Consider the following 27,142-nt stretch of genomic DNA (forward strand, 5'->3'; position numbering starts at 1 on the left):
TCTTTAGCACCAAAGGAAGGTGATGTAAGCAATTGGGGAATGAATCACCAAACACTGAAAAGTCATCGATAAATACTTCAATAAATTTTTCAATCATATCTGAAAAGATAGACAACATGCATCTTTGGAAAGTGGCAGGTGCATTGCACAATCCAAAAGGCATGCGTCTATAAGCAAAGACTCCATAGGGACAAGTAAAGGATGTTTTCTCTTGATCTCTTGGGTCTACTACTATCTGATTATATCCTGAGTAGCCATCTAAGAAGCAGTAGTATTCATGCCCTGTGAGCCTTTCCAGCATCTGGTCCATGAAAGAGAGTGGGAAGTGGTCTTTTCTTGTGGCCTCATTGAGTTTTCTATAATCAATGCACATTCTCCAGCCCGTTACAGTTCTTGTAGGGATGAGTTCATTCCTTTCATTGGGCACCACAATGATGCCTCCTTTCTTGGTGACCACTTGGACAGGGCTCACCCATGGGCTATCAGAAATTGGGTAGTTCACCCCCTGCCTGCCAAAGCTTCATGACCTCCTTTTGTACCACTTCTTTCATGACAGGATTCAACCTTCTTTGGGGTTGGATAGAAGGCTTGGCATCTTCTTCCAAGAGGATCTTATGCATGCACATGGAGGGGCTTATCCCTTTTAGATCAGCAAGGGTCCATCCAATGGCATCTTGATGCTTTTGCAGTACCTTGATTAACTCTTTCTCTTGTTCTTGATTGAGGGCGGAATTTATGATTACTGGATAACTTCCATCACTTCCCAAGTATGCATACTTGAGAGTGGGCAATACCTTCAGTTCGAGTTTGGGTGCTTCCTTCACTTCCTTCTTTTCCTCTAATGTTCTTGAAATGAGTGTCTCGGTTGATTGAACTACTGCAGCCTCACTATTTGATGTGGGATCTTCTTCTGATACCTCCTCAAGTCCTTCTTCTTCAAAATTTTCTTGCACTAAGATCTCTACTGCCTCCAATATCATGCATTTTCCTAGTGACTCCTGTAGGTGTCTCATGGCTTCGAACACAATGAATACCATTTTCTCATCATGTAGCCTAAGGGTAAGTTCACCCTTTTGGACATCTATGATAGCTCTGGCTATTGCTAGATTGGCCTTCCTAAAATGATTGAAGCTTTGGCTTCCTCCTCTATATCCAATACCACAAAGTCTGCTGGGAAGATGAAGTCTCTCACCTTCACCATCAAGTCTTCTACTACTCCATGGGGATTTTGAATGATCGGTCTGCTAATTGAAGTTCCATTCTTGTTGGTTTGGCTTCCTCAATCTTCATTCTTCTCATCATTGCTAAGGACAAAAAATTTATGCTGGCTCCCAAATCACATAAAGCTTTTTCCACTGTAATTTCTCTTATGATACAAGGGATTTGGAAGCTTGATGACTTGCATCATTTACCCTTTTTTCTATCTAAAAAGGATCATAAAAAAAGCACATATTCATTGTTTTAATGAAATTTCATGAACCAAATGACAAATATTATGGTACATTACTTTGAAATGGGTTTGTGTTGAATTTCAGGTGAAAAGAGCAACAAAAAGGGAAGGAAACATCAAGCAAAGCTAGGCGTGTGTAATAGGCATGCCACTTGGAACAAACACCATGAAAATGAATGGCCGTGGCATGCCAGTAATGATTTCTAGCGAACAATGTTGAAGGCCACAAAAGGGGCGTGGCACGCCAAGCTGGGAGTGGCATGCCAAGTCCATCACACACAATGGGCGTGCCACTTGAACCATTTGGCGTGGCACGCCAGTTCATCAATCCAGAAAGGCTTCACTTGGGCGTGCCACTTGATATCGAAGGCATGGCACGCCAACTCTAGTCCATCACTTGGGCGTGCCACTTGGTATCGAAGGCGTGGCACGCCAACTCTAGCCCATCACTTGGGCGTGCCATTTGGTATCGAAGGTGTGGCACGCCAGATATCATCCTCACTTGGGCGTGCCACTTGAACGTCAAGGCATGGCACGCCAGTTCAAATTTCCAGAGATGAAGTGAAGACCCAAACACTTGGGCGTACCACTTGGTGTCGAAGGCGTGGCACGCCAGGTATCATCCTCACTTGGGCGTGCCACTTAAAGACCCAGGCGTGGCACGCCAACACTAAAGAAGAGCAAACACCAAAGCTGGGCGTGCCACTTGAGGTCGAAGGCGTAGCACGCCAATTCTCACTATTCACCTGGGCGTGCCACTTAAATACTGGGCGTGGCACGCCAGCTACTAGAGCAAGGAAGAATGCTGGGCGTGGCACGCCACACACTGGGCGTGGCACACCAGTTATGTTTTCCAGAGAGGTGAAAAAGCATGCATTATGGGCCTGGCACGCCACACACTGGGCGTGGCATGCCAGTTATATTTTCCAGAGAAGAAGATACAACACCCACAATGGGCGTGGCACGCCAGACCCTGGCCGTGCCACGCTAGTTCAAAGCTCCAAGGAAGAGCCTGTGCATGCCACTTGAGGCCCAAGGCATGGCACGCCAGGCTAACCAATGCTTTAAAGAAGAGCCTGGGCGTGCCACTTGAGGTCGAAGGCGTGGCACACCAGGCTAGCCAACACTAAAGAAAACCCTGGGCGTGCCACTTGAAGAATTGGTCGTGGCGCGCCAAGCCAAATTTGGAGGCTAGGTGTGGCACTCCACTTAAACGCCAATCACGCGCCAGCTACTGGAGGTCACGTTTATTGAGTTTTCCTTTTCCCTCCAATTGTAATTTTCTTTTTCTTTTGTATTTTCTTAATTCTAGTGATAGAAGTAGTATAAATACCCCCTGAAAAGTACTGAAAAAGGGGTTAAGTTGGGTAGTATTGGATTGGCATTGCCAAGTTTAGATCTACTTTTCACTTTACACTTTATCTCTTCCATCTCTTGTACTTTTCTATGAGCTATAAGTAGCTAAGCTCACTCTTATTGGGAGAGGGAGCTCTGTTGTACTTGATGGATTAATGATAGTGAAATTTCTTCTTCTATTCATCTTCTGTTTGATTTACTTGAAGAATTTTTGTTCTTCACTCTATCATTCAATTATCTTGGGAAAGAGATTGAATGATTTTGGGTTTTATGTGAGCCTTGGAAGAGGAATCATAGAACCATGCTTGAGAATCCTTCTCATGCTTGAATAGATTTGGGTTTGGGTTGGATATAGTAACATTAATCCTCCCAATACTTGGATCTAGGAAAGTGTGTGGTAAAATTAGGGACCATTCTTCATCTCTTCTTATGAGCAATTAGACAAAAGAATTGGCTATTGATCAAGATTTGAGAGATTGGGTTACCAAGGGATTGGGACTCAATCACTCATGATTGCCAAGAGGTCAATGAGTTGCATGATTGAAGATGAGATGAATTGGATTTAATCCAAAGAGATCAACATCTCCCAAACCCAATGAATTCTCCTATTCTTATCTTCCAAATTCTTTATAACTTTCTTTTACATTCTGCTAATTCCCCACTCCCTTTTACAATTAAGCCTTTTATGCTTTTGTTCTTTGCATTCTTGCCATTTACATTCCTACACTTTATTGCTTTCCTTTACTTTTATGTCTTTATAATTCTGCAATTTAATTTTCAGTATTCAACACTCTTTATTTGATTAGCTTAACTAATTAACTCATTAGCTAACACTGCTCAATCAATCAATCTCTGTGGATACGATCCCACTCCTCGTCGATTATTACTTGAATGATATTTGGTGATTTTGTCTTGTGTATGATAGGGAGAAGGAGAACTGAAATCTCTTACGATTCTGAACCAGAGAGAACATTACTAAGATTGAGAAGAGAAGCAGTGGCAAGAGGCAAAAGAGTCGTTGGTGAAGAAGAAGAAGAAGATCCAACCCAAACCATGGAAGGAGAAGCACAAAACCATCATGAAGAAGCTGTTGGCAACAACCATGCTCCACAAGAGAGGAGGGTGCTAGGTTCCTACATAAATCCGAATCCTGGGAATTGTGAGAGTAGCACCGTGAGACCTAATATACATGCCAACAACTTTGAGCTGAAGCCACAGCTCATCACTCTAGTTTAGAATAATTGTTCCCTTGGAAGAAATACTCAAGAGGACCCCAATTAACATCTCACTACCTTCTTGAGGATCTATGATACTGTAAAGTCAAATGGAGTTCATCCAGACACTTATAAACTGCTCTTGTTCCCTTTCTCTCTTAGGGACAAGGCATCAAAGTGGCTGGAATCATTCTCCAAAGAAAGCCTCACCACCTGGGAAGATGTTGTTAACAAATTTTTAGCAAGGTTCTACCCTCCACAAAGAATCAATAGACTGAGAGCCGAGGTCCAAACGTTTAGATAACAGGATGGAGAGACTCTATACGAAGCCTGGGAGAGATTCAAGGATTTGACAAGGAAGTGCCCTCCTGATATGTTCAATGAATGGGTACAATTGCATATCTTTTATGAAGGACTGTCATATGAATCCAAGATAGTTGTAGACCACTCTTCAGGGGGCTCCCTCAACAAGAAAAAAACCATTGAGGAGGCCATAGATATCATTGAAACTGTTGCCGATAATGAGTACTTCTATGCCTCTAAAAGGACTCAAAAGAGATGAGGAGTAATGGAGCTCAATTCCATGGATGCCTTGCTAGCACAAAACAAAGTGATCACAGATCAATTAGCAGCTTTAACTAAGCAAATGGAGAAGAATCAAGTCTCAGCTGTCCATGCTTAAGAACCTCCACAAGAGGAAGGGAACCCAGCAACTGAAAGTGAATGGGAGCAAGCCAACTATGTGAATAATCCCTCTAGACCCCCATACAACTCAAGAGGAAGGAACCACCCGAACTTTGGATGGGGGAACTAGCAAAACCACAACCAAGAACACAAGCCTTACCACTCTAACCAATACAATAACCACAACTCCAACCATTAATCAAGTAGCAACAGACCCTACCACAACCCACAAAATACACCCTACCATTCCACCCAACAACAATACAATAACCACCCTCAAGATACCTCACCCCCATTTACATAACCAAGTGATCTCAGTAGCAATCTTGCAAGATTAGAAGCTACTATGGCACAACTAACAGGGACTATCTCCACAATATCAAAAAGACAAGTGAAAGCTGATAGGAAGATAGATGCAATCCGAGAGGAGGCCAGATCCAATATAAGGAATCAAGGGGCAACAATCTCAAAATTAGAAGCACAACTAGGAAACTTTTCCAAGCAAATACCAATGCCCACACATACATTCCCTAGTGATACCATGGTCAACCCAAGAGGGGAATGCAAAGCTATCACACTAAGAAGTGGAAAGGTGATAGATGAAGCAGCCCCAAGTCGAGACAAACATGAAAAAGAAGCTGCAACTGAATCTGATATCAAGGAGGAAGAGCAGACTCCTGCACCAACCCCACCAAATCAAGTTCTAAAGCCTTATGTGCCACAAGTACCATATCCACAAAGGCTGAGAAAAGATGGGAAGAACAGCCAGTTTTCTAGGTTTCTCGAGATCTTCAAGAAGCTTCAAATTAACATCTCTTTTGCTGAAGCATTAGAGCAAATGTCACTCTATGCCAAATTCTTAAAAGAGCTCATGACAAGGAAGAGGAATTGGGGAGAAAAGAGACTGTAGTGCTCACTGAAGAGTGTAGTGCCATAATACAAAAAAAACTCCCCCAGAAATTAAAAGACCCTGGGAGCTTCCAAATCCCCTGTATCATTGGGGATATAAGCATTGAGAAGGCACTATGTGATCTAGGAGCCAACATCAACCTCATGTCCTTGGCAATGATAAAAAGGATGAGGATTGAAGAAGTAAAACCTACAAGAATGGCTCTTCAATTAGCTGACAGAACTTTCAAATTTCCCCATGGTGTGGTGGAGGATATGTTGGTAAAAGTGGGAGAGTTCATCTTTCTAGCTGATTTTGTTGTGTTTGATATGGAAGAAGAGGCCAACACATCAATCATCCTAGGTAGGCCATTCTTAGCTACTGCTGGGGCCATACTTGATGTTCAAAAAGGGGAGCTAGTCTTAAGATTACATGAAGAAAAGATGGTTTGCAATGTCTTCAAGGCAATGAGCTACCCCAAGGAATCCATTGGTGAATGCATGATGGTGAATACAATTGAAAATCTGGTTCAAGGAGTCCTAGAGGAAGAACAATGTGAAGAAATCAAAGAGCAAGATGGACAAGCCTCATGTGGTGAGCTACCACTGGAGACTATAGACGAACTAATCATGATGGACAAGACAATTAAAATGGAAGTGGAGGCACCAAAGTTGGAGCTGAAAACTCTACCTCCAAGGTTGAAATATGCTTACTTGGGTGACAACAACACATACCCAGTGATCATCAATTCAAGTTTGAATGAGGAACAAGAAGAGGAGCTAATCGAAGTGCTGAAACAACACAAGGATGCTATAGGGTGGACACTTACAGATCTAAAGGGAATCAGTCCTTCAATGTGCATGCACAAAATTCTACTTGAGGAAGGTGCAAAGCCCTCAAGACAGTAACAGAGAAGGCTAAACCCAACAATGAATGAAGTAGTCCAAAAAGAGGTGTTGAAACTATGGTAAGCAGGGGTGATTTACCCTATCTCAGATAGCCCTTGGGTGAGCCCTGTCCAAGTGGTTCCTAAGAAGGGAGGGATCACTGTTGTACCAAATGAGAAGAATAAATTGATACCAACAAGAACAGTGACTGGATGGCGCATGTGCATTGACTATAGGAAGCTTAATGAAGCCACCCGAAAAGACCACTTCTTCCCCTTACCTTTTATGGACCAGATGCTAGAAAGACTCGCAAGACATGAATATTACTGCTTCTTGGATGGTTACTCTGGCTACAACCAAATAGTTGTAGACCCCAAAGATCAAGAGAAAACCTCCTTTACTTGTCCTTATGGTGTCTTTGCTTATAGGAGAATGCCCTTTGGATTGTGCAATGCACCTGCAACATTCCAAAGGTGCATGCTCTCCATCTTTTCAGACATGATTGAAAAGTTCATTGAAGTCTTCGTGGACGACTTCTCTTTGGAGATTCATATTCTAATTGCTTGCATCATCTTGCCCTGGTGCTAAAGAGGTGCCAAGAAACCAACCTAGTTTTAAACTGGGAGAAGTGCCATTTTATGATAACTAAAGGGGTGGTTCTTGGTCATAAGATCTCTAAAAAGGGTATAGAGGTAGACAAGGCAAAGGTGGAAGTAATTGAGAAGTTGCCTCCACCATGCAATGTCAAAGCAATTAGAAGCTTTTTAGGGCATGCTGGATTCTATAGGAGGTTTATTAAAGATTTTTCAAAGATTGCTAAGCCTCTCAGCAACCTACTTGTCTCAAATACACCCTTTTTTTTATAGAAAGTGTGTGATAGCCTTTGATGAGCTTAAAAACATACTTTTCTTTGCACCTATTATAGCACTACTAACCGAGATCTACCCTTTGAATTGATGTGTGATGTATCTGACTTTGCTGTTGGTGCTATTCTGGGATAAAGGAAAGATAAGATAGTACATGTTATTTATTATGCTAGCAAAGTTCTCAATGAGAATCAAAGAAACTACACCACCACTGAGAAGGAACTTTTAGCCATAGTCTTTCCTTTTGACAAGTTTAGATCATATCTCATTGGCTCTAAAGTTACTATTTTCATTGATCATATAGCCCTCAAATATTTGCTGACCAAGCAAGAATTTAAGCCTAGGTTGATAAGGTGGGTCTTGCTACTTCAAGAGTTCAACATAGAGATTAAAAATCAAAGTAGAGCAGAGAACAAGGTGGATGACCATCTATCAAGAATCCCACATGAAGAGGATGAAGTACAACAACTTGAAGTGAATGAAAGTTTTCCTGATGAGCAGTTGATGATGATTCAAGAAAGCCTTTGGTTTGCTGATATAGCCAACTTCAAGGCTATTGGGGAGCTGCCCACCAACATCAACAAGTACATAAGGAGAAAACTAATCAATGATGCTAAACACTACATTTGGGATGAGCCCTACTTGTTTAAAAAGGGTGTCGATGGAATCTTGAGAAGGTGTATTTCACATGAGGAAGGACAGAAAGTGTTGTGGCAATGCCATGGATCCACATATGGAGGCCATTTTAGTGGAGAAAGAACTGTAGCTAAGGTGCTGCAATGTGGGTTATTTTGGCCAACAATATTCAAAGATGCAAAGGAATTGGTGTCAAGATGCAATGAATGCCAAAGGGCTGGCAATTTACCCAAGAAAAATGAGATGCCACAAAGGTTCATCACGGAGCTAGAGTTGTTTGATGTATGGGGGATTGATTTTATGGGACCATTCCCATCCTCCTACTCAAACAACTATATATTAGTGGCTGTAGATTCTATGTCAAAGTGGGTAGAAGCCATAGCCACATCAACAAATGACAACAAGGTTGTGATAAGCTTCTTGAGAAAAAATATCTTCAGCCGATTTGGAGTTCCTAGAGCCCTTATTAGTGATGGAGGGACACATTTCTGCAATAAGCAACTTGAAGCACTCCTGCTGAAGTATGGAGTCAAGCACAGAGTAGCAACTCCATACCATCCACAGACCAACGGACAAGCTGAGATTTCAAATAGAGAACTCAAAAGAAACCTTGAAAGGACTATTGGTAACTCAAGAAAGAAATGGTCCAAAAGGCTGGATGATGCACTATGGGCTTATAGGACAGCCTTCAAAATACCCATTGGTATGTCTCTATACCAACTAGTATTTGGGAAGGCTTGTCACCTACCAGTAGAACTTGAACACAGAGCATTTTGGGCTCTAAAGATGCTAAACTTTGATAATCAAGCTGCAGGGGAAAGGAGGCTACTATAACTCAATGAGCTGGAAGAATTCAGAAATCAAGCTTATGAGAATACCAAGATTTACAAGGAAAACACAAAGAAATGGCATGATCAGAAGCTAGCAAAAAGAGAGTTTGTAGAAGGTCAAAAAGTGCTGTTGTACAATTCAAGGCTCAAGTTCTTCCCAGGGAAACTAAAGTCAAGGTGGTCTGGACCTTTCACAATCCTCAAGGTGTCTCCCTATGGTCATGTAGAGCTTATGGAGGACAAGACACAGAGGACCTTCATTGTCAATGGCCATAGGCTAAAGCACTACTTGGGGGACTCTTTGGATGAGCAAAGAGTGAGCTACAACCTCAACTAAAGATGGAGGAACGTCAAGCTAGTGACGCTAAAGAAGTGCTGGTTGGGAGGTACCCAACACTCATATCCTTTTGATTTCTTGCTTTCTAGAAATAGCTTAGGATTGTTGATTTAGGTAGTTTAAGTTTCAGTTAATCCTTTCAATTTCCTGCTTTCTAGAAGTAGTTTGTGATTGTTAGCTTAGATAGTTTAAGTATCAGTTTAAAGTGTTGTTAGCTAGTGAATCTCGTAGTTTTTTTTACTGGAAGTGCAAGGCTGCTGGGTACACTCATTGATGTTAATTAATTGGGCTGAGGAACTAGCTAAGAAGCTAAGTTTGGTGTAGCCACTAACCCACTTAATTTAGGCTTACAACCATTTGAATAAACTAATTTTGAAAGTAAGCCCAGAAATTAAGTTTGGTGTGGCTACCACCAAAGGAAGTTCACACAGCAAGCCCAACATGATTAAAGTTTGAAAGCATTTAGTAAATTGGTGGAGCATACAAAGCCACTTTAATGTGTTCAAAAGGAATTAAGAAGGAAGGAATGTGAAAGAATTAAATTTATTTCACCCTTATGAACACATTAAAATCCAATGATGAACCCAATTTATTATATGCAATGAAATTAAGTTTGGTGTCCCAAGGGACACTCAGTAGTTACATTTTAATTGTATTTTAATAAAGGGAATATGAAGAAGTTCTTTTCACTAATGGGGTTTTCGGTCTTTAATTTCAAGAGAGAGAATGGGGCCCACATGATTGATGGCTCAATGAGGCAGAGAGTCAAAGTATACTTACACTTTGGAACTCAACATATGCAGAGAACCAAAAGAGATAAAGGTTGGTGCCTCTTCCCACGCTAGGCACCACTTCCCAAGTGGAAAAATATTAAATTGATTTTACTTCCCATCTTCCAGACTACACCTCTCCCTCCTATAAAAGCCATTCACTTTCCCACCACTCTCCACACTTCAAACCCCAAACTCCACACGCGAAAAGAACCTCCACACTTTCCCTCTTCTTTCTTTTCTTTCTTTTTACTATCTTCTTTTTCCTTTCTTTGTTGGGACAATTGGTGCGTGGCAGAAGTTAACCAATTAAGAGATTTCAAATAAGAGAATAGCGTTACACGTATAGCTCTTAACTAGCTAAGATCCGTCTCACCAATTTAAAAAGGGTTGTCACAAATTTTAGAAATAAAATACTGGGAGTATGAGTCCCAGATCATCTCCCAACGAGTTACAGGAAAGAGTGCTAATTTATTAATCAGAAAATTCCCAGAAAGTTTGAATTTTGATAATGAGTAATTAAAATAATTATGAATTAAAGCAATAAAAATAAACTAAGAATAATTATTTATATTCCAAATAAAAGGTCTTGACTGGGGGAATAATTAAGTGGAAGTCCTATCCTTGTTGGAATCTTCTCAAGTATAGTGTAAAGAGGTTGTTGTTCTCACTTGGTTAACCCTTACTAAATAAAGAAAAATATAGTGATTGAACTAACTCTTACCCGCAAATCCTATTCCTCTCCCTTGGGGAGGTCTAGCGTTAGTAGGTACAGAATTAGCCTACAATGTCCAATTTAACTAAGCACTTGAGCATTCTAACTCAAGTGTCTCCTCTTAATCAACCCCCATGTCAGGTAGAGGATCTACTCCATTGACATGGAATTAATAATCATAAAAATATAAGAAGACATAATTAAATAAAATAAAATAGAGAAATAAAATTTATTAAAAATAAAAATAACGCTATATATTAATAAATTCAAAATGCAACATAATTATCTGAACAAAGTCAACGAGTAACTAATTAAAAGTGAGGGAATAAGGAAACAAACTAAAGTAATGACTTCAACGAAGGTGATGACTCTTCAACATCCAAAATCCAAGCAAAAGTATAAGCTATGAATGTAAAAGTAACTTTAGATTCAGATCTAACACTAAAAGTAATCCTAATATCAATGTATCTGAATGTGTGTGGATGCGTGTTGAGTCTCTGCATATTCCCTCGCTTTATTATGTGTTTCTAGGCTGAAAATTAGGTTAAAACGCGGCCTGGAGTTGTCTCCAACGTATCCTGTAATTTCTGCAGATCGCGCAGGTCACGCGTACGCGTTGTCCACGCGTTCGTGTCATTCAGCGATTTTCCTTGCCACGCGTTCGTGTCGTTCACGCGTTCGTGTCATTCGTGCAGACTCCAATCCATGCGTTTGCGTTAGGCACGCGTTTACGTCGCTGCGATTTCTCCGTTTCGCGCGTTCGCGTGAGCCATGCGCTCGCGTCAGTGTTCGCTAGTCATCTCCTTAGTTTCTTGTATTCCTTCAATTTTTGCAAACTTCCTCTCCATTCTCTAAGCCATTCCTGTCCTATGAAGCCTGAAACACTTAACACACGGATCACGGCATCGAATGGTATAAAGGAGAATTAAAATACATAATTAAAGGATCTTTAGGAAGCAAGTTTTCAACCATGGAACAATTTTGGGAAGGAATTGTAAATACATGCTAATCATATGAATAAGTGGATAAAGACTTGATAAAACCACTCAATTAAACACAATATAAATCATAAAATAATGGTTTATCAACCTCCCCACACTTAAACATTAGCATGTTGATGAGCGGATAATTTATACGCTCTTTGGCATTGTTTTTATATAGTTTTTAGTATGATTTAGCTAGTTTTTAGTATATTTTTATTAGTTTTTAAATAAAAATCACATTTCTGGACTTTACTATGAGTTTGTGTGTTTTTCTGTGATTTCAGGTAATTTTTGGCTGAAATTGAGGGACTTGAGCAAAAATCAGATTCAGAGGCTGAAGAAGGACTGCAGATGCTGTTGGATTCTGACCTCCCTACACTCAAAGTGGATTTTCTGGAACTACCGTAGTCAAATGGCGAGCTCTTAATTGTGTTGGAAAGTAGACATCCAGGGCTTTCCAGCAATATATAATAGTCCATACTTTGCCCGAGTTTAGATGACGCAAACTGGCGTTCAACGCCAGCTCTCTGTCCTATTCTGTCGTTAAACGCCAGAAACAGGTTGCAAAGCAGAGTTAAACGCCAGAAACAAGTTACAAACTGGCGTTTAACTCCAAGGAAGACCTCTACACGTTAAAGCTTCAATGCTCAGCCCAAGCACACACCAAGTGGCCCCGGAAGTGGATTTCTGCATCATTTACTTATTTCTGTAACCCTAGTAACTAGTTTAGTATAAATAGAACTTTTTACTATTGTGTTAGGAATTATCTTTTGATCATGTTTTGATGATTGAACCCTCTTTGGGAGGTTAGCCATTCAGCCATGCCTGGACCATTATCACTTATGTATTTTCAACGATAGAGTTTCTACACACCATAGATTAAGGTGTGGAGCTCTGTTGTTCCTCATGAATTAATGCAAAGTACTATTGTTTTTCTATTCAACTCAAGCCTATTTCTTCTCTAAGATATTCATTCGCACATAAGAACATGATGAATGTGATGATTATGTGACGCTCATCACCATTCTCACCTATGAACGCGTGCCTGACAACCACTTCTGTTCTACATGCAAACAAGGTTGAATGTGTATCTCTTAGCCTTCTGTTCTACGATCAGAGTCTTTATGGTATAGGCTAGAATTATTGGCGGCCATTCTTGAGATCCAAAAAGTCTAAACCTTTTCTGTGGTATTCCGAGTAGGATCTGGGAAGGGATGGCTATGACGAGCTTCAAACTTGTGAGTGCTGAGCGTAGTGACAGACGCAAAAGGATTACTGAATCCTATTCCAGCAGGATCGAGAACCGACAGATGATTAGCCGTGTGGTAACAGCGCATTTTGGACCATTTTCACTGAGAGGACGGGATGTAGCCATTGACAATGGTGATGCCCAACATACAGCTTGCCATGGAAAGGAGTATGAAGGATTGCATGAAGACAGTAGGAAAGCAGAGGTTCAGAAGGAACAAAGGCATCTCCATACGCTTATCTGAAATTCTCACCAATGAATTACATAAGTATCTCTATCCTATTTTACGTTTTATTTATCTTTTAATTATTAAAACTCTATAACCATTTAAATCCGCCTGACTGAGATTTACAAGGTGACCATAGCTTGCTTCAAGCTGACAATCTCCGTGGGATCGACCCTTACTCACGTAAGGTTTATTACTTGGACGACCCAGTGCACTTGCTGGTTAGTTGTGTGAAGTTGTGACAATGAATTAAGATTATGAATGTGCGTATTAAGTTTTTAGTGCCGTTACCAAGGAATGAATGATCACGGTTTCGTGCACCAAGTTTTTGGCGCCGTTGCCGGGGATTGTTCGAGTTTGGAGAACTGACGGTTCATCTTGTTGCTCAGATTAGGTAATTTTATTTTAATTTTAAACTTTTTATTTCTTATTTTCGAAAAATACAAAAAAAAAATTTTTTCTTTTTCATTTTTCCCAAAATAATTTTCAAAAAAATACCAAAAAAATTAATAAAATCATAAAAACCAAAAATATTGTGTTTCTTATTTGAGTCTTGTGTCAATTTTTAAGTTTGGTGTCAATTGCATTTTCTTAAAATTTTCGAAAACTCATGCATTTGTTCTTCATGATCTTCAAGTTGTTCTTGATGAATTTCTTTGTTTGATATTTAAATTTTTCTTATTTGGTGTCTTTTCTTGTTTTTCATATGCATTTTCAATTTGTTAGTGTCTAAAGTTTGAAAATTTCTATGTCTGGTGTCTTGCATGTTTTTCTTTTTTTTAAAATTTTCAAAAATAAGTTCTTGGTGTTCATCTTGACATTCAAAGTGTTCTTAGTGTTCATCTTGACATTCAAAGTGTTCTTGCATGCATCTTGTGTTTTGATTCATAATTTTCATGTTTTGAGTCTTTTGGTTGTTTTTTCTCTTTCTTCATTAAAAATTCAAAAACAAAATATCTTTCCCTTATTCTCTCATAAATTTTCGAAAATTTGGTTTGATTTAGTCAAAAAGTTTTTAAATTTAATTGTTTTTTTATGAGTCAAATCAAATTTTCAATTTAAAAATTCTATCTTTTTCAAATCTTTTTCAAAAATCAAATATTTTTTATTTTTTCTTTCATAATTTCGAAATTCTCAAAATTTATTTTCAAAATCTTTTTCTTATTTCTATTTCATATTTTTGAAATTAATGCTAACAATTAATTTGATTGATTCAAAAATTTTAAGTTTGTTACTTGCCTAGTAAGAAAGGATCAATCTTTAAATTTTAAAATCATATCTTTTTGTTTCTTGTTAGTCAAGTAATCAACTTTAATTTTCAAAATCAAATCTTTTTAAATTTCTTTTTCAAATCTTTTTCAAAATAAATTTCAATCACATCTTTTTCAAAATCAATTTTAAAATCTCTTCTAACCTCTTATCTTTTCAAAATTGATTTTCAAATCTTTTTCAAAACCACCTAACTACTTTTCTCTCTCTTATTTTCGAAAATTACTAACCCCTTTTTCAAAATTTGTTTTAATTAACTAATTGTCTTAAATTTTAATTTAATTTTATTTCCCATCTTAAATTTCAAATTCTAACTAATATTCAACATAAAAACAAAAGAAAATATTTTTTATTTTATTTTTAATTTTCGAATTTTCCTCTCTCTCATCTCCTTCTATTTATTTATCTACTAATACTTCTCTTCTACTCAAAAATTCGAACCAACTCTTCTCCTCTGTGTTCGAATTCTTATCTTTTCTTTCATCCATCCTTCTCTTCTTATACTCATATAAGGAATCTCTATACTGTGACATAGAGGATTCCATATTTTCTTTTCTGTTCTCTTCTTTTTCATATGAGCAGGAACAAGGATAAGAACATTCTTGTTGAAGTTGATCCTGAACCTGAAAGGACTCTGAAGAGGAAGCTAAGGGAAGCTAAAGCATAACTCTCTAGAGAAAATCTGACAAAAATTTTCAAAAAAGAAGTAGACATGGCCGAAAATAATAATAATGGTGGAGTTGCAAGGAAGATGCTTGGTGACTTTACTGCACCAAATTCCAACTTACATGGAAGAAGCATCTCAATCCCTGCCATTGGAGCAAACAATTTTGAGCTAAAGCCTCAATTAGTTTCTCTGATGCAACAGAATTGCAAGTTTTATGGACTTCCATCAGAAGATCCTTTTCAGTTCTTAACTGAATTCTTGCAGATCTGTGATACTGTTAAGACCAATGGGGTTGATCCAGAGGTCTACAGGCTTATGCTTTTCCTATTTTCTGTAAGAGACAGAGCTAGAATATGGTTGGACTCTCAACCTAAAGATAGCCTAAACTCTTGGGATAAGCTGGTCACGGCTTTCTTAGCCAAGTTCTTTCCTCCTCAAAAGCTTAGTAAGCTTAGAGTGGATGTTCAAACCTTTAAACAGAAAGAAGGTGAATCCCTCTATGAAGCTTGGGAGAGATACTAGCAACTGACCAAAAAATGTCCTTCTGACATGCTTTCAGAATGGACCATCCTGGATATATTCTATGATGGTCTGTCTGAATTATCTAAGATGTCATTGGACCACTCTACAGGTGGATCCATTCATCTAAAGAAAATGCCTGCTGAAGCTCAGGAACTCATTAACATGGTTGCAAATAACCAGTTCATGTACACTTCTAAAAGGAATCCTGTGAGTAATGGGACACCTCAGAGGAAGGGAGTTCTTGAAATTGATACTCTGAACTCCATATTGGCTCAGAATAAAATATTGACTCAGCAAGTCAATATGATTTCTCAGAGTCTGAATGGATTGCAAGCTGCATCCAACAGTACTCAAGGGGCATCTTCTGAAGAAGAAGCTTATGATCCTGAGAACCCTGCAATAGCAGAGGTGAATTACATGGGGGAACCCTATGGAAATACCTATAATCCCTCATGGAGAAATCAACCAAATTTCTCATGGAAGGATCAACAAAAGCCTCAACAAGGCTTTAATAATGGTGGAAGAAACAGGTTTAGCAATAGCAAGCCTTTTCCATCATCATCTCAGCAACAGACAGAGAATTCTGAGCAGAATACATCTAGCTTAGCAAATATGATCTCTGATCTATCTAAGGCCACTCTAAGTTTTGTGAATGAAACAAGGTCCTCCATTAGAAATTTGAAGGCACAAGTGGGCTAGCTGAGTAAAAGAGTCACTGAAACTCCTCCTAGTACTCTACCAAGCAATAAATAAGAGAATCCAAAAAGAGAGTGCAAGGCCATAACCTTACTTGGTGTGGCCGAACCTACAAGGGAGGAGGGGGACGTGAATCCCAATGAGGAAGACCTCATGGGACGTCCTCTGAACACTAGAGGGTTCCTCAATGAGGACCTGAAGGAATCTAAGGCTCATAGAGAGACTATAGAGGTTCCATTCAACCTGCTTCTGTCCTTCATGAGCTCTGATGAGTATTCTTCCTCTGAAGAGGATGAAGACATTACAGAAGAGCAAGTTGCTAAATACCTTGGTGCAATCATGAAGCTAAATGCCAAATTATTCGGTAATGAGACTTGGGAAGATGAATCTCCCTTGCTTCCCAATAAACTGAATGCATTGGATAGGCAGAAATTACCTCAAAAGAAACAGGATCCTGATAAATTCTTAATACCCTGTACCATAGGCACCATAACCTTTGAGAAGGCTCTGTGTGACCTGGGGTCAGGTATTAACCTTATGCCACTCTCTGTAATGGAGAAACTTGGGATCTTTGAGGTGCAAGCTGTCTGGTGCACGAATTGTGAATCACACTTTTCACAACTCGTACCACTAACCAGCAAGTGCACTGCGTCGTCCAAGTAATACCTTACGTGAGTAAGGGTCGAATCCCACAGAGATTGTTGGATTGAAGCAATCTATGGTTATTTTGTAAATCTTAGTCAGGAAGTCAATTATGTTTATCAGTTGAATTGCAAATAAACAATAGAGCATGGATTAAAGGTTACTTGTTATGCAGTAATGGAGAATATGTTGGAGTTTTGGAGATGCTTTGTCTTCTAAATCTCTGCTTTCCTCTGTCTTCTTGTTCACACACGCACGTCCTCCTATGGCAAGCTGTGTATTGGTGGATTACCATTGTCAATGGCTACCTTCCATCCTTCCAGTGAAAACTACGCTCACGCGCTCTGTCACAGCACGGCTAATCACCGGTTGGTTCTCGATCCGGTTGGAATAGGATTTACTATCCTTTTGCGTCTGTCACTAATGCCCAGCCTTCAGGAGTTTGAAGCTCGTCACAGTCATTCAATCCTTGAATCCTACTCGGAATACCACAGACAAGGTTTAGACTTTCCAGATTCTCATGAATGCCACCATCAGTTCTAGCTTATACCACGGAGATTCTGATTAAGGAATCTAAGAGATACTCATTCAATCGTATATAGAACGGAGGTGGTTGTCAGGCACACGTTCATGATTTGAGGAAGGTGATGAGTGTCACAGATCATCACCTCCATCATAGTTAAGCGCGAATGAACATCTTAGATAGGAACAAGCGTGTTTGAATGGAAAACAGAAATACTTGCATTAATTCATCGAGACACAGCAGAGCTCCTCACCCCCAACAATGGGGTTTAGAGACTCATGCCGTCAGAGAATACAAAGTTTAGATCTAAAATATCATGACATACAAAATAAGTCTCTAAAAGTTGTTTAAATACTAAACTAGTAGCCTAGGTTTACAAAAAATGAGTAGACTATGATGGATGATGCAGAGATCCACTTCTGGGGCCCACTTGGTGTGTGATGGGGCTGAGATTTAAGCAAGTCACGTGCAGAGGCCATTTGTGGAGTTGAACGCCAGTTTATGTGCTAGTTTGGGCGTTCAACTCCAGCTTTTGATCCTTTTCTGGCGCTGGACACCAGAATTGGGCAGAGAACTGGCGTTGAACGCCAGTTTAAGTCATCTATCCTTGTGCAAAGTAAGGACTATTATATATTGCTGGAAAGCCCTGGATGTCTACTTTCCAACGCAATTGGAAGCATGCCATTTCAAGTTCTGTAGCTCCAGAAAATCCACTTTGAGTGCAGGGAGGTCAGAATCCAACAGCATCAGCAGTCCTTTTTCAGCCTGAATCAGATTTTTGCTCAGCTCCTTCAATTTCAGCCAGAAAAATACCTGAAATTACAGAAAAACACACAACTCATAGTAAAGTCCAGAAATATGAATTTTTCCTAAAAACTAATGAAAATAGACTAAAAACTAACTAGAACATACTCAAAACTATATGAAATTAACCCCAAAAAGCGTATAAAATATCCGCTCATCACAATACCAAACTTAAACTGTTGCTTGTCCTCAAGCAACTAGACAAATAAATTAGAAGACTAATAGGTTGAGAAGCAATAATGTCTCAGAGTTTTTGAGTGAAGCTCAGATTCTAATTAGATGAGCGGGACTAGTAGCTTTTTGCTTCTGAACAATTTTGGCATCTCACTTTATCCATTGAAGCTCAGAGTGATTGGCATCTATAGGAACTTAGAATTCAGATAGTGTTATTGATTCTCCTATTTCAGTGTGATGATTCTTGAACACAGCTATTTTATGAGTCTTGGCCGTGGCCCTAAGCACTTCGTTTTCCAGTATTACCACCGGATACATAAATGCCACAGACACATAATTGGGTGAACCTTTTAGATTGTGACTCAGCTTTGCTAGAGTCCCCAATTAGAGGTGTCCAGGGTTCTTAAGCACACTCTTCTTTTTGCTTTGGACCTTGACTTTAACCGTCCAGTCTCAAGTTCTCACTTGACACCTACAAGCCACAAGCACATGGTTAGGGACAGCTTGGTTTAGCCGCTTAGACCAGGATTTTATTCCTTTAGGCCCTCCTATCCACTGATGCTCAAAGCCTTGGGATCCTTTTTATTTGCCCTTGCTTTTTGGTTTTAAGGATTATTGGCTTTTTGCTCTTGCCTCTTGGTTTTAAGAGCTTTTGGCTTTTTCTGCTTGCTTTTTCTTTTTCTTTCTATTTTTTTTTCTCGCCTATTTTATTATATATATATATATATATATATTTTTTTTTTTTTCTGCAAGCTTTGTTCTTTGCTGCTTTTTCTTGCTTCAAGAATCATTTTTATAATTTTTCAGATTATCAATAACATGTCTCATGTTCATCATTCTTTCAAGAGCCAACATATTTAACAGTCTTAAACAACAAATTCAAAAGACATATGCACTGTTCAAGCATTCATTCAGAAGACAGAAAGCATTGCCACCACATGTTACTAATTAGAATTTTTCTTATTAAAAACTCAAAATTTTATTGCCTCTTATTCAAAAGATCTACTATTTTATTCATGTTTGCTCATGATGAGAAAAATAGACTATAACTTAATTGGGGATAAAATCAAAATAGACACTAATTACTACTAATGATCATGTAATGAAGACACAAACATAGATAAGCACTTAACATAGAGAAAACGAAAAATAGAGAAAGTAAGAACAAGGAACGAGTTCACCTTAGTGATGATGGCATTTCCTTCTTGAGGAACCAATGATGTTCTTGAGCTCTTTTATGTCTCTTCCTTGCCTTTGTGGCTTGATTCCTAGTGATTTTTGGTATTTCTATCCTCAGTTGCATCCCTTGAGGTATCTCAGGGATCTCTTGATTTGCAGCCACATGTTCTACCACTGAGCTATAGATCCTTCACATAACTGTTTTACCACACCAAACTTAGAATGTTGCTCGCCCTCGAGTAAAAGAAGAAGGAATAGATGAAGAAGAAGATGTGGAAAAAAAAACTAGGATTATGAGGAGGGAAGGTGGGGATCCTGTGGGGTCCACAGATCTTGAAATGATCCTGTAAGGTCCACAGATCTTGAGGTGTCAAGGCATTTACATCCCTGCACCAATTTAGGCATGCAAAATGCCCTTGCTCACAACTCTGGGCGTTCAGCGCCAGGTTGGTGCCCATTTTGGGCGTTCAACGCCCATTTACTAGCCATTTCTGGCGTTGAACGCCAGAACCATGCTTGTTCTGGGCGTTCAGCGCCAGGATGTCGCCCATTTTGGGCGTTCAGCGCCAGAACCATGCTCTGTTCTGGCGTTGAACGCCAGACAGGTGCTTCCTCCAGGGTGTGATTTTTCTTCTGCTGTTTTTGATTCCGTTTTCAATTTTTAATATTTATTTTGTGACTCCACATGATCATGAACCTAATAAAACATGAAAAACCATGAAAATAAATAAAAATTGGGTTGCCTCCTAACAAGCGCTTCTTTAATGTCCTTAGCTGGACCTTGCTGAGCTTTTATTCTAGCTTCAACCTTGAGCACTCTTGCTCAACATTATCTTCAAGATAGTGCTTGATTCGCTGTCCATTAACAATGAACTTCTTGTCAGAGTCAATATCTTGAAGCTCTACATAACCATATGGTGATACGCTTGTAATCACGTATGGTCCCCTCCACCGGGATTTCAATTTCCCGGGGAATAGCCTGAGTCTAGAGTTGAACAGCAGAACCTTCTGTCCTGGTTCAAAGATTCTAGATGACAGCTTTCTGTCATGCCACTTTTTTTATTTCTTTTTATAAAGCTTGGCATTTTCGAAAGCTGTGAATCTGAACTCCTCTAGCTCATTTAGCTGGAGCAATCTTTTTTCTCCTGCTAATTTGGCATCAAAGTTTAGGAATCTGGTTGCCCAGTAGGCCTTATGTTCCAGTTCCACGGGCAGGTGACATGCCTTACCATACACCAGTTGGTATGGAGAGGTCCCTATAGGGGTCTTGAATGCTGTTCTGTAAGCCCACAGAGCATCATCCAAGCTCCGTGCCCAATCCTTTCTACGGGTATTTACTGTCCGTTCTAGGATTCTCTTTAATTCTCTGTTAGAGACTTCAGCTTGCCCATTAGTTTGTGGATGATATGGAGTAGCCACCTTGTGGCGAATTCCATACCGAACCATGGCAGAGTAAAGCTGTTTATTGCAGAAGTGAGTGCCCCCATCACTGATTAGTACTCTAGGGACACCAAATCTGCTAAAGATATGTTTCTGGAGGAACTTCAGCACTGTCTTAGTATCATTGGTGGGTGTGGCAATGGCCTCAACCCATTTTGATACATAATCAACTGCCACCAGAATATAAGTGTTTGAGTATGATGGTGGGAAAGGTCCCATGAAGTCAATTCCCCATACGTCAAACAACTCAATCTCCAAGATTCCTTGTTGAGGCATGGCGTAACCATGAGGCAGATTGCCAGCTCTTTGGCAACTGTCACAGTTGCGTACAAACTCTCGGGAATCTTTATAGAGTGTGGGCCAATAGAAGCCACATTGGAGGACCTTGGTGGCTGTTCGCTCACCTCTGAAATGGCCTCCATATTGTGATCCATGGCAATGCCATAGGATCCTCTATGCTTCTTTTCTAGGCACACACCTACGGATTATTCTGTCTATACATCTCTTAAAGAGATAGGGTTCATCCCACAAGTAGTACTTTGCATCAGTAATTAATTTCTTCTTTTGTATCCTGTTGTACTCCTTAGGTATGAACCTTGCAGCTTTATAGTTTGCAATATCGGCAAACCATGGTGCTTCCTGAATGGCAAATAAATGCTCATCAGGAAATGTCTCAGAGATCTCAAGAAAGGGGAGGGGCGTCCCTTCTGCTGGCTCTATCCGGGATAGATGATCAACCACTTGGTTCTCTGTCCCTTTTCTGTCTCTTATTTCTATATCAAACTCTTGCAGAAGCAACACCCATCTAATGAGCCTGGGTTTTGAATCCTGCTTTGTGAGTAGATATTTAAGAGCAGCATGATCAGTATACACAATCACTTTTGATCCTACTAAGTATGATCTGAACTTGTCAATGGCGTAAACCACTGCAAGTAATTCTTTTTCTGTGGTTGTGTAATTTTTTTGGGCATCATTTAGAACGCGACTAGCATAATAAATGACATGCAGAAGCTTGTCATGCCTCTGTCCCAATACTGCACCAATAGCGTGATCACTGGCATCACACATTAGCTCAAATGGTAACGTCCAGTCTGGTGCAGAAATGACTGGTGCTGTGACCAGCTTAGCTTTCAGCGTTTCAAACGCCTGCAGGCACTTTGTGTCAAACACAAATGGCGTGTCAGTAGCTAGCAGATTGCTTAGAGGTTTTGCGATTTTTGAAAAATCCTTTATAAACCTCCTATAGAATCCTGCATGCCCCAGAAAGCTTCTGATTGCCTTAACATTGGCAGGTGGTGGTAATTTTTCAATTACCTATATTTTTGCTTGATCCACCTCTATTCCCTTGTTTGAGATTTTATGCCCAAGAACAATTCCTTCAGTCACCATGAAGTGACACTTTTCCCAGTTTAAAACTAGATTGGTCTCTTGGCATCGTTTCAGAACAAGTTTCAGGTGATCAAGACAGGAGCTGAATGAGTCTCCATATACTGAGAAGTCATCCATGAAGACTTCCAGAAATTTTTCCACCATATCAGAGAAAATAGAGAGCATGCATCTCTGGAAGGTTGCAGGCGCATTACATAGCCCAAAGGGCATCCTTCTATAAGCAAACACTCCGGATGGACATGTGAATGCTGTTTTCTCTTGATCCTGGGGATCCACTGCAATCTGGTTATAGCCTGAATAGCCATCCAAAAAGCAGTAATAATCATGACCTGCTAGTCTTTCTAGCATCTGGTCTATGAATGGTAAGGGAAAATGATCCTTTTTCGTGGCTGTATTGAGCCTTCTGTAGTCAATACACATGTGCCACCCTGTAACTGTTCTTGTAGGAACCAGTTCATTTTTTTCATTATGAATCACTGTCATGCCTCCCTTTTTTGGGACGACTTGAACAGGGCTCACTCAGGGGCTATCAGAAATAGGATAAATAATCCCAGCCTCCAGTAATTTGGTGACCTCTTTCTGCACCACTTCTTTCATGGCTGGATTTAGCCGCCTCTGTGGTTGCACCACTGGTTTGGCATTATCCTCCAACAAGATTTTGTGCATGCATCTGGCTGGGCTTATGCCCTTAAGGTCACCTATGGACCACCCAAGAGCTGTCTTGTGTGTCCTTAGCACTTGAATAAGTGCCTCCTCTTCCTGTGAATTTAAAGCAGAGCTTATGATCACTGGAAAAGTGTCACCTTCTCCCAGAAACGCATATTTCAAGGATGGTGGTAATGGCTTGAGCTCGGGTTTAGGAGGTTTTTCCTCTTTCAGAAGAAAGTTCAGAGGCTCTTTCATGTCCTCTGAATCCTCCAAATCAGGCTGAACATCTTTAAAGATGTCTTCCAACTCTGATTCAAGACTCTCAGCCATGTTGATCTCTTCTACCAAAGAGTCAATAAGATCAACTTTCATGCAGTCTGTTGATGTATCTGGATGCTGCATGGCTTTGACAGCGTTCAACTTGAACTCATCATCATTGACTCTCAGGGTTATTTCCCCCTGTTGGACGTCAATGAGGGATCGTCCAGTTGCTAGGAAGGGTCTTCCTAGAATGAGAGTAGCACTCTTGTGCTCCTCCATTTCCAGCACAACAAAGTCAGTGGAAAAGGCGAATGGCCCAACTCTGACAATCATGTCTTCAATCACGCCTGATGGGTATTTAGTGGAACCATCAGCAAGTTGGAGACATATCCGGGTTGGTTTAACTTCTTCAGTTAAGCCAAGCTTCCTGATAGTGGATGCAGGTATTAGGTTGATGCTTGCCCCAAGATCGCATAAAGCTGTCTTGGTGCAATTACCTTCTAGTATGCATGGTATCAGAAAACTCCCAGGGTCTTTAAGCTTTTCAGGAAAGCTCTTCAGAATGACTGCACTGCATTCTTCAGTGAGGAGAACTCTTTCTGTTTCTCTCCAATCCTTTTTATGACTCAAGATCTCTTTCATGAACTTGGCATAAGAAGGTATTTGCTCAAGTGCTTTTGCAAATGGAATCTTTATTTCAAGAGTCCTGAGATAATCTGCAAAGCGAACAAATTGCTTATCCTGTTCCTCTTTCCGGAGTTTTTGAGGATAAGGTATCTTGGCTTTATATTCCTCAACCGTAGTTGCTGCAGGTTTATTGCCTGCAGAAGTGGTTGAAGAAGCCTTTTTAGAGGGGTTGTTATCAGCATTTGTGTGTGTCTGATCCCTCACTGGCAATTGAGTACCAGAGTTAGAAATTGGAGCGACGTTAAACGCCAACTCCTTGTCTGTTCCTGGCGTCTGAACGCCATATTTGTGCCCATTTTTGGCGTTCAGCGCCAGATCTTGCCCATTTCTGGCGTTGAACGCCAGTTTTGCCTTGTTTCTGGCGTTGAACGCCAGTTTTGGGCATGGTCTGGGCGTTCAGCGCCAGCCTTCCACCAATTTTCTGGCGTTTTAGTGCCAGAATTATTTTTCCCTCGGCTCTTACTGTCCTCAGGTGAATTTTGGGTGGTTTGCTCATTCCTTAGCTTTTTGCTGCCTTGAGGTGGGGTATTTAATGTTTTCCCACTTCTTAATTGAACTGCTTGGCATTCTTCTGTTATTTGTCTTGACAGCTGCTGCTTTGTTTGCTTAAACTATTCTTCCATATGTATATTAGCCATCCTTGTCTCTTGTAGTCTATCTTTGAATTCGGCTAATTGCTTTGTTAGGAAGTCCAATTGCTGATTGAATTCAGCAGCTTGTTTCACAGGACTGAGTTCAGCAGTTGCTGTTTTAACCTCTTCTTTCATGGAAGGGTCACTGCTCAGGTACAGATGCTGATTCCTGGCAACTGTATCAATGAGCTCTTGAGCCTCTTCAATTGTCTTTCTCATGTGGATAGATCCACCAGCTGAGTAATCTAGAGACATCTGAGCTCCTTCTGCAAGCCCATAATAGAAGATGTCTAACTGAACCCACTCTGAAAACATTTCAGAGGGGCATTTTCGTAGCATCTCTCTGTATCTTTCCCAGGCATCATAAAGAGATTCATTATCTCCTTGTTTAAAGCCTTGGATGTCCAGCCTTAGCTGTGTCATCCGTTTTGGGGGAAAGTACTGATTCAGGAATTTTTCTGTTAGCTGCTTCCATGTCCTTATGCTGGCCTTAGGTTGGTTATTCAACCACCTCTTAGCTTGATCTTTTACAGCAAATGGAAACAGTAACAGTCTGTAGACATCCTGATCTATTTCTTTATCATGTACTGTGTCAGCAATCTGTAAAAACTGTGCCAGAAACTCTGTAGGTTCTTCTTGTGGAAGACCGGAATATTGGCAACTTTGCTGCACCATGATAATGAGCTGAGGATTTAACTCAAAGCTACTGACTCCAATGGAGGGTATGCAGATGCTACTCCCATATGAAGTAGTAGAGGGGTTAGAATATGACCCCAGAGTCCTCCTGGACTGTTCATTTCCACTTAGATCCATGATGGAGAAAGGGAGATGATGTAAAATAAAAAATTTATTTTTATTTATTTATTTATTTATTTATTTCGAAAATAAAATAAATTAAAATAAAATAAATTAAAATGGTTAAAAATTTTTGAAAAAATGAGGAGAGAGAGAAGGTGGTTAGGAAGTTTTGAAAAAGATATGATTTGGAAAAGATTTTAAATTTTAAAAAAAAATCTGAAAATTTTTTTTTTAAAATAATTTTTGAAAATTTGTTTTAAAAATAGAGAGAAAAGATATTTTTAAATTTAGTGAGGAAAGAGAAAAACAATAAGATAGCACAAGATTTAAAATTTTTAGATCTAATGCTCCTTGTTTTTGAAAATTTTGGAGGGAAAACACCAAGGAACACCAAACTTAAAAATTTTAAGATCAAGACACAAGGAAAACTCAAGAACACTTTGAAGACTCACAAGAACACAAGAACATGAAGAAAGAACACCAAACTTAAAATTTTTAGAAAACCAAACCAAAATTTTTGACAACCAAAGGGAAATCAACAAGAAAACACCAAACTTAAAGTTTGACATACAATTTAATAGAGAAATTATTATTTATGAAAAAGAAGGTTTTGAAAAGAATAGAAAAGATTCTAACCCAATTACCAAGAACACAGATTAACGCTCTAGCCAAATGAGTTATGAATGTAACACTTGTTTTGAAGAAGTATATTTTTTTTTTGAAAAATCAACAAGAAAACACCAAACTTAAAGTTTGGCACAGGATTTAATAGAAAAAATTATTTTTGAAAAAGATTTTAAAAAATATGATAGCCAATTATCATGAACATAAACACCACGTTCTAACTAATTGAGCTATAAATTTAAAGTGTTTTAACAAGGGATAAATAATAAAAGACTATAAACCAAAAAAGAAAAATTTTTCCTAATCTAAGCAACAAAATAAACCGTTAGTTGTCCAAACACGAACAATCCCCGGCAACGGCGCCAAAAACTTGGTGCACGAATTGTGAATCACACTTTTCACAACTCGTACCACTAACCAGCAAGTGCACTGGGTCGTCCAAGTAATACCTTACGTGAGTAAGGGTCGAATCCCACAGAGATTGTTGGATTGAAGCAATCTATGGTTATTTTGTAAATCTTAGTCAGGAAGTCAATTATGTTTATCAGTTGAATTACAAATAAACAATAGAGCATGGATTAAAGGTTACTTGTTATGCAGTAATGGAGAATATGTTGGAGTTTTGGAGATGCTTTGTCTTATGAATCTCTGCTTTCCTCTATCTTCTTGTTCACGCACGCACGTCCTCCTATGGCAAGCTGTGTGTTGGTGGATTACCGTTGTCAATGGCTACCTTCCATCCTTCCAGTGAAAACTACGCTCACGCGCTCTGTCACAGCACGGCTAATCACCGGTTGGTTCTCGATCCAGTTGGAATAGGATTTACTATCCTTTTGCGTCTGTCACTAACGCCCAGCCTTCAGGAGTTTGAAGCTCGTCACAGTCATTCAATCCTTGAATCCTACTCAGAATACCACAGACAAGGTTTAGACTTTCCGGATTCTCATGAATGCCGCCATCAGTTCTAGCTTATACCACGGAGATTCTGATTAAGGAATCTAAGAGATACTCATTCAATCGTATATAGAACGGAGGTGGTTGTCAGGCACACGTTCATGATTTGAGGAAGGTGATGAGTGTCACAGATCATCACCT

At 39.6% G+C, this 27,142-nt stretch overlaps 1 protein-coding gene and 2 non-coding genes across 3 annotated transcripts; 1 reads left to right on the forward strand and 2 right to left on the reverse strand.

Annotated features, from left to right (window-relative positions):
- Window positions 1-4,291: 4,291 nt before the first annotated feature.
- Window positions 4,292-4,398, reverse strand: LOC112745583 (small nucleolar RNA R71). Its single transcript, XR_003173502.1, has one exon. It is a non-coding gene; the product is annotated as a small nucleolar RNA R71 (small nucleolar RNA).
- Window positions 4,399-5,811: 1,413 nt separating this feature from the next.
- Window positions 5,812-8,816, forward strand: LOC140178598 (uncharacterized). The gene is made up of 3 exons (XM_072215797.1): window positions 5,812-6,478; window positions 7,651-8,023; window positions 8,423-8,816. Exons 1-3 carry the CDS (start codon window positions 5,812-5,814, stop codon window positions 8,814-8,816), a joined length of 1,434 nt encoding a protein of 477 aa, XP_072071898.1.
- A 6,659-nt stretch (window positions 8,817-15,475) lies between these two features.
- Window positions 15,476-15,583, reverse strand: LOC112746724 (small nucleolar RNA R71). The gene has a single exon (XR_003174592.1). It is a non-coding gene; the product is annotated as a small nucleolar RNA R71 (small nucleolar RNA).
- Between the last annotated feature and the right edge of the window lie 11,559 nt (window positions 15,584-27,142).

Source organism: Arachis hypogaea, chromosome 14, assembly GCF_003086295.3.
Source record: "Arachis hypogaea cultivar Tifrunner chromosome 14, arahy.Tifrunner.gnm2.J5K5, whole genome shotgun sequence".
NCBI lineage: Eukaryota > Viridiplantae > Streptophyta > Magnoliopsida > Fabales > Fabaceae > Arachis > Arachis hypogaea.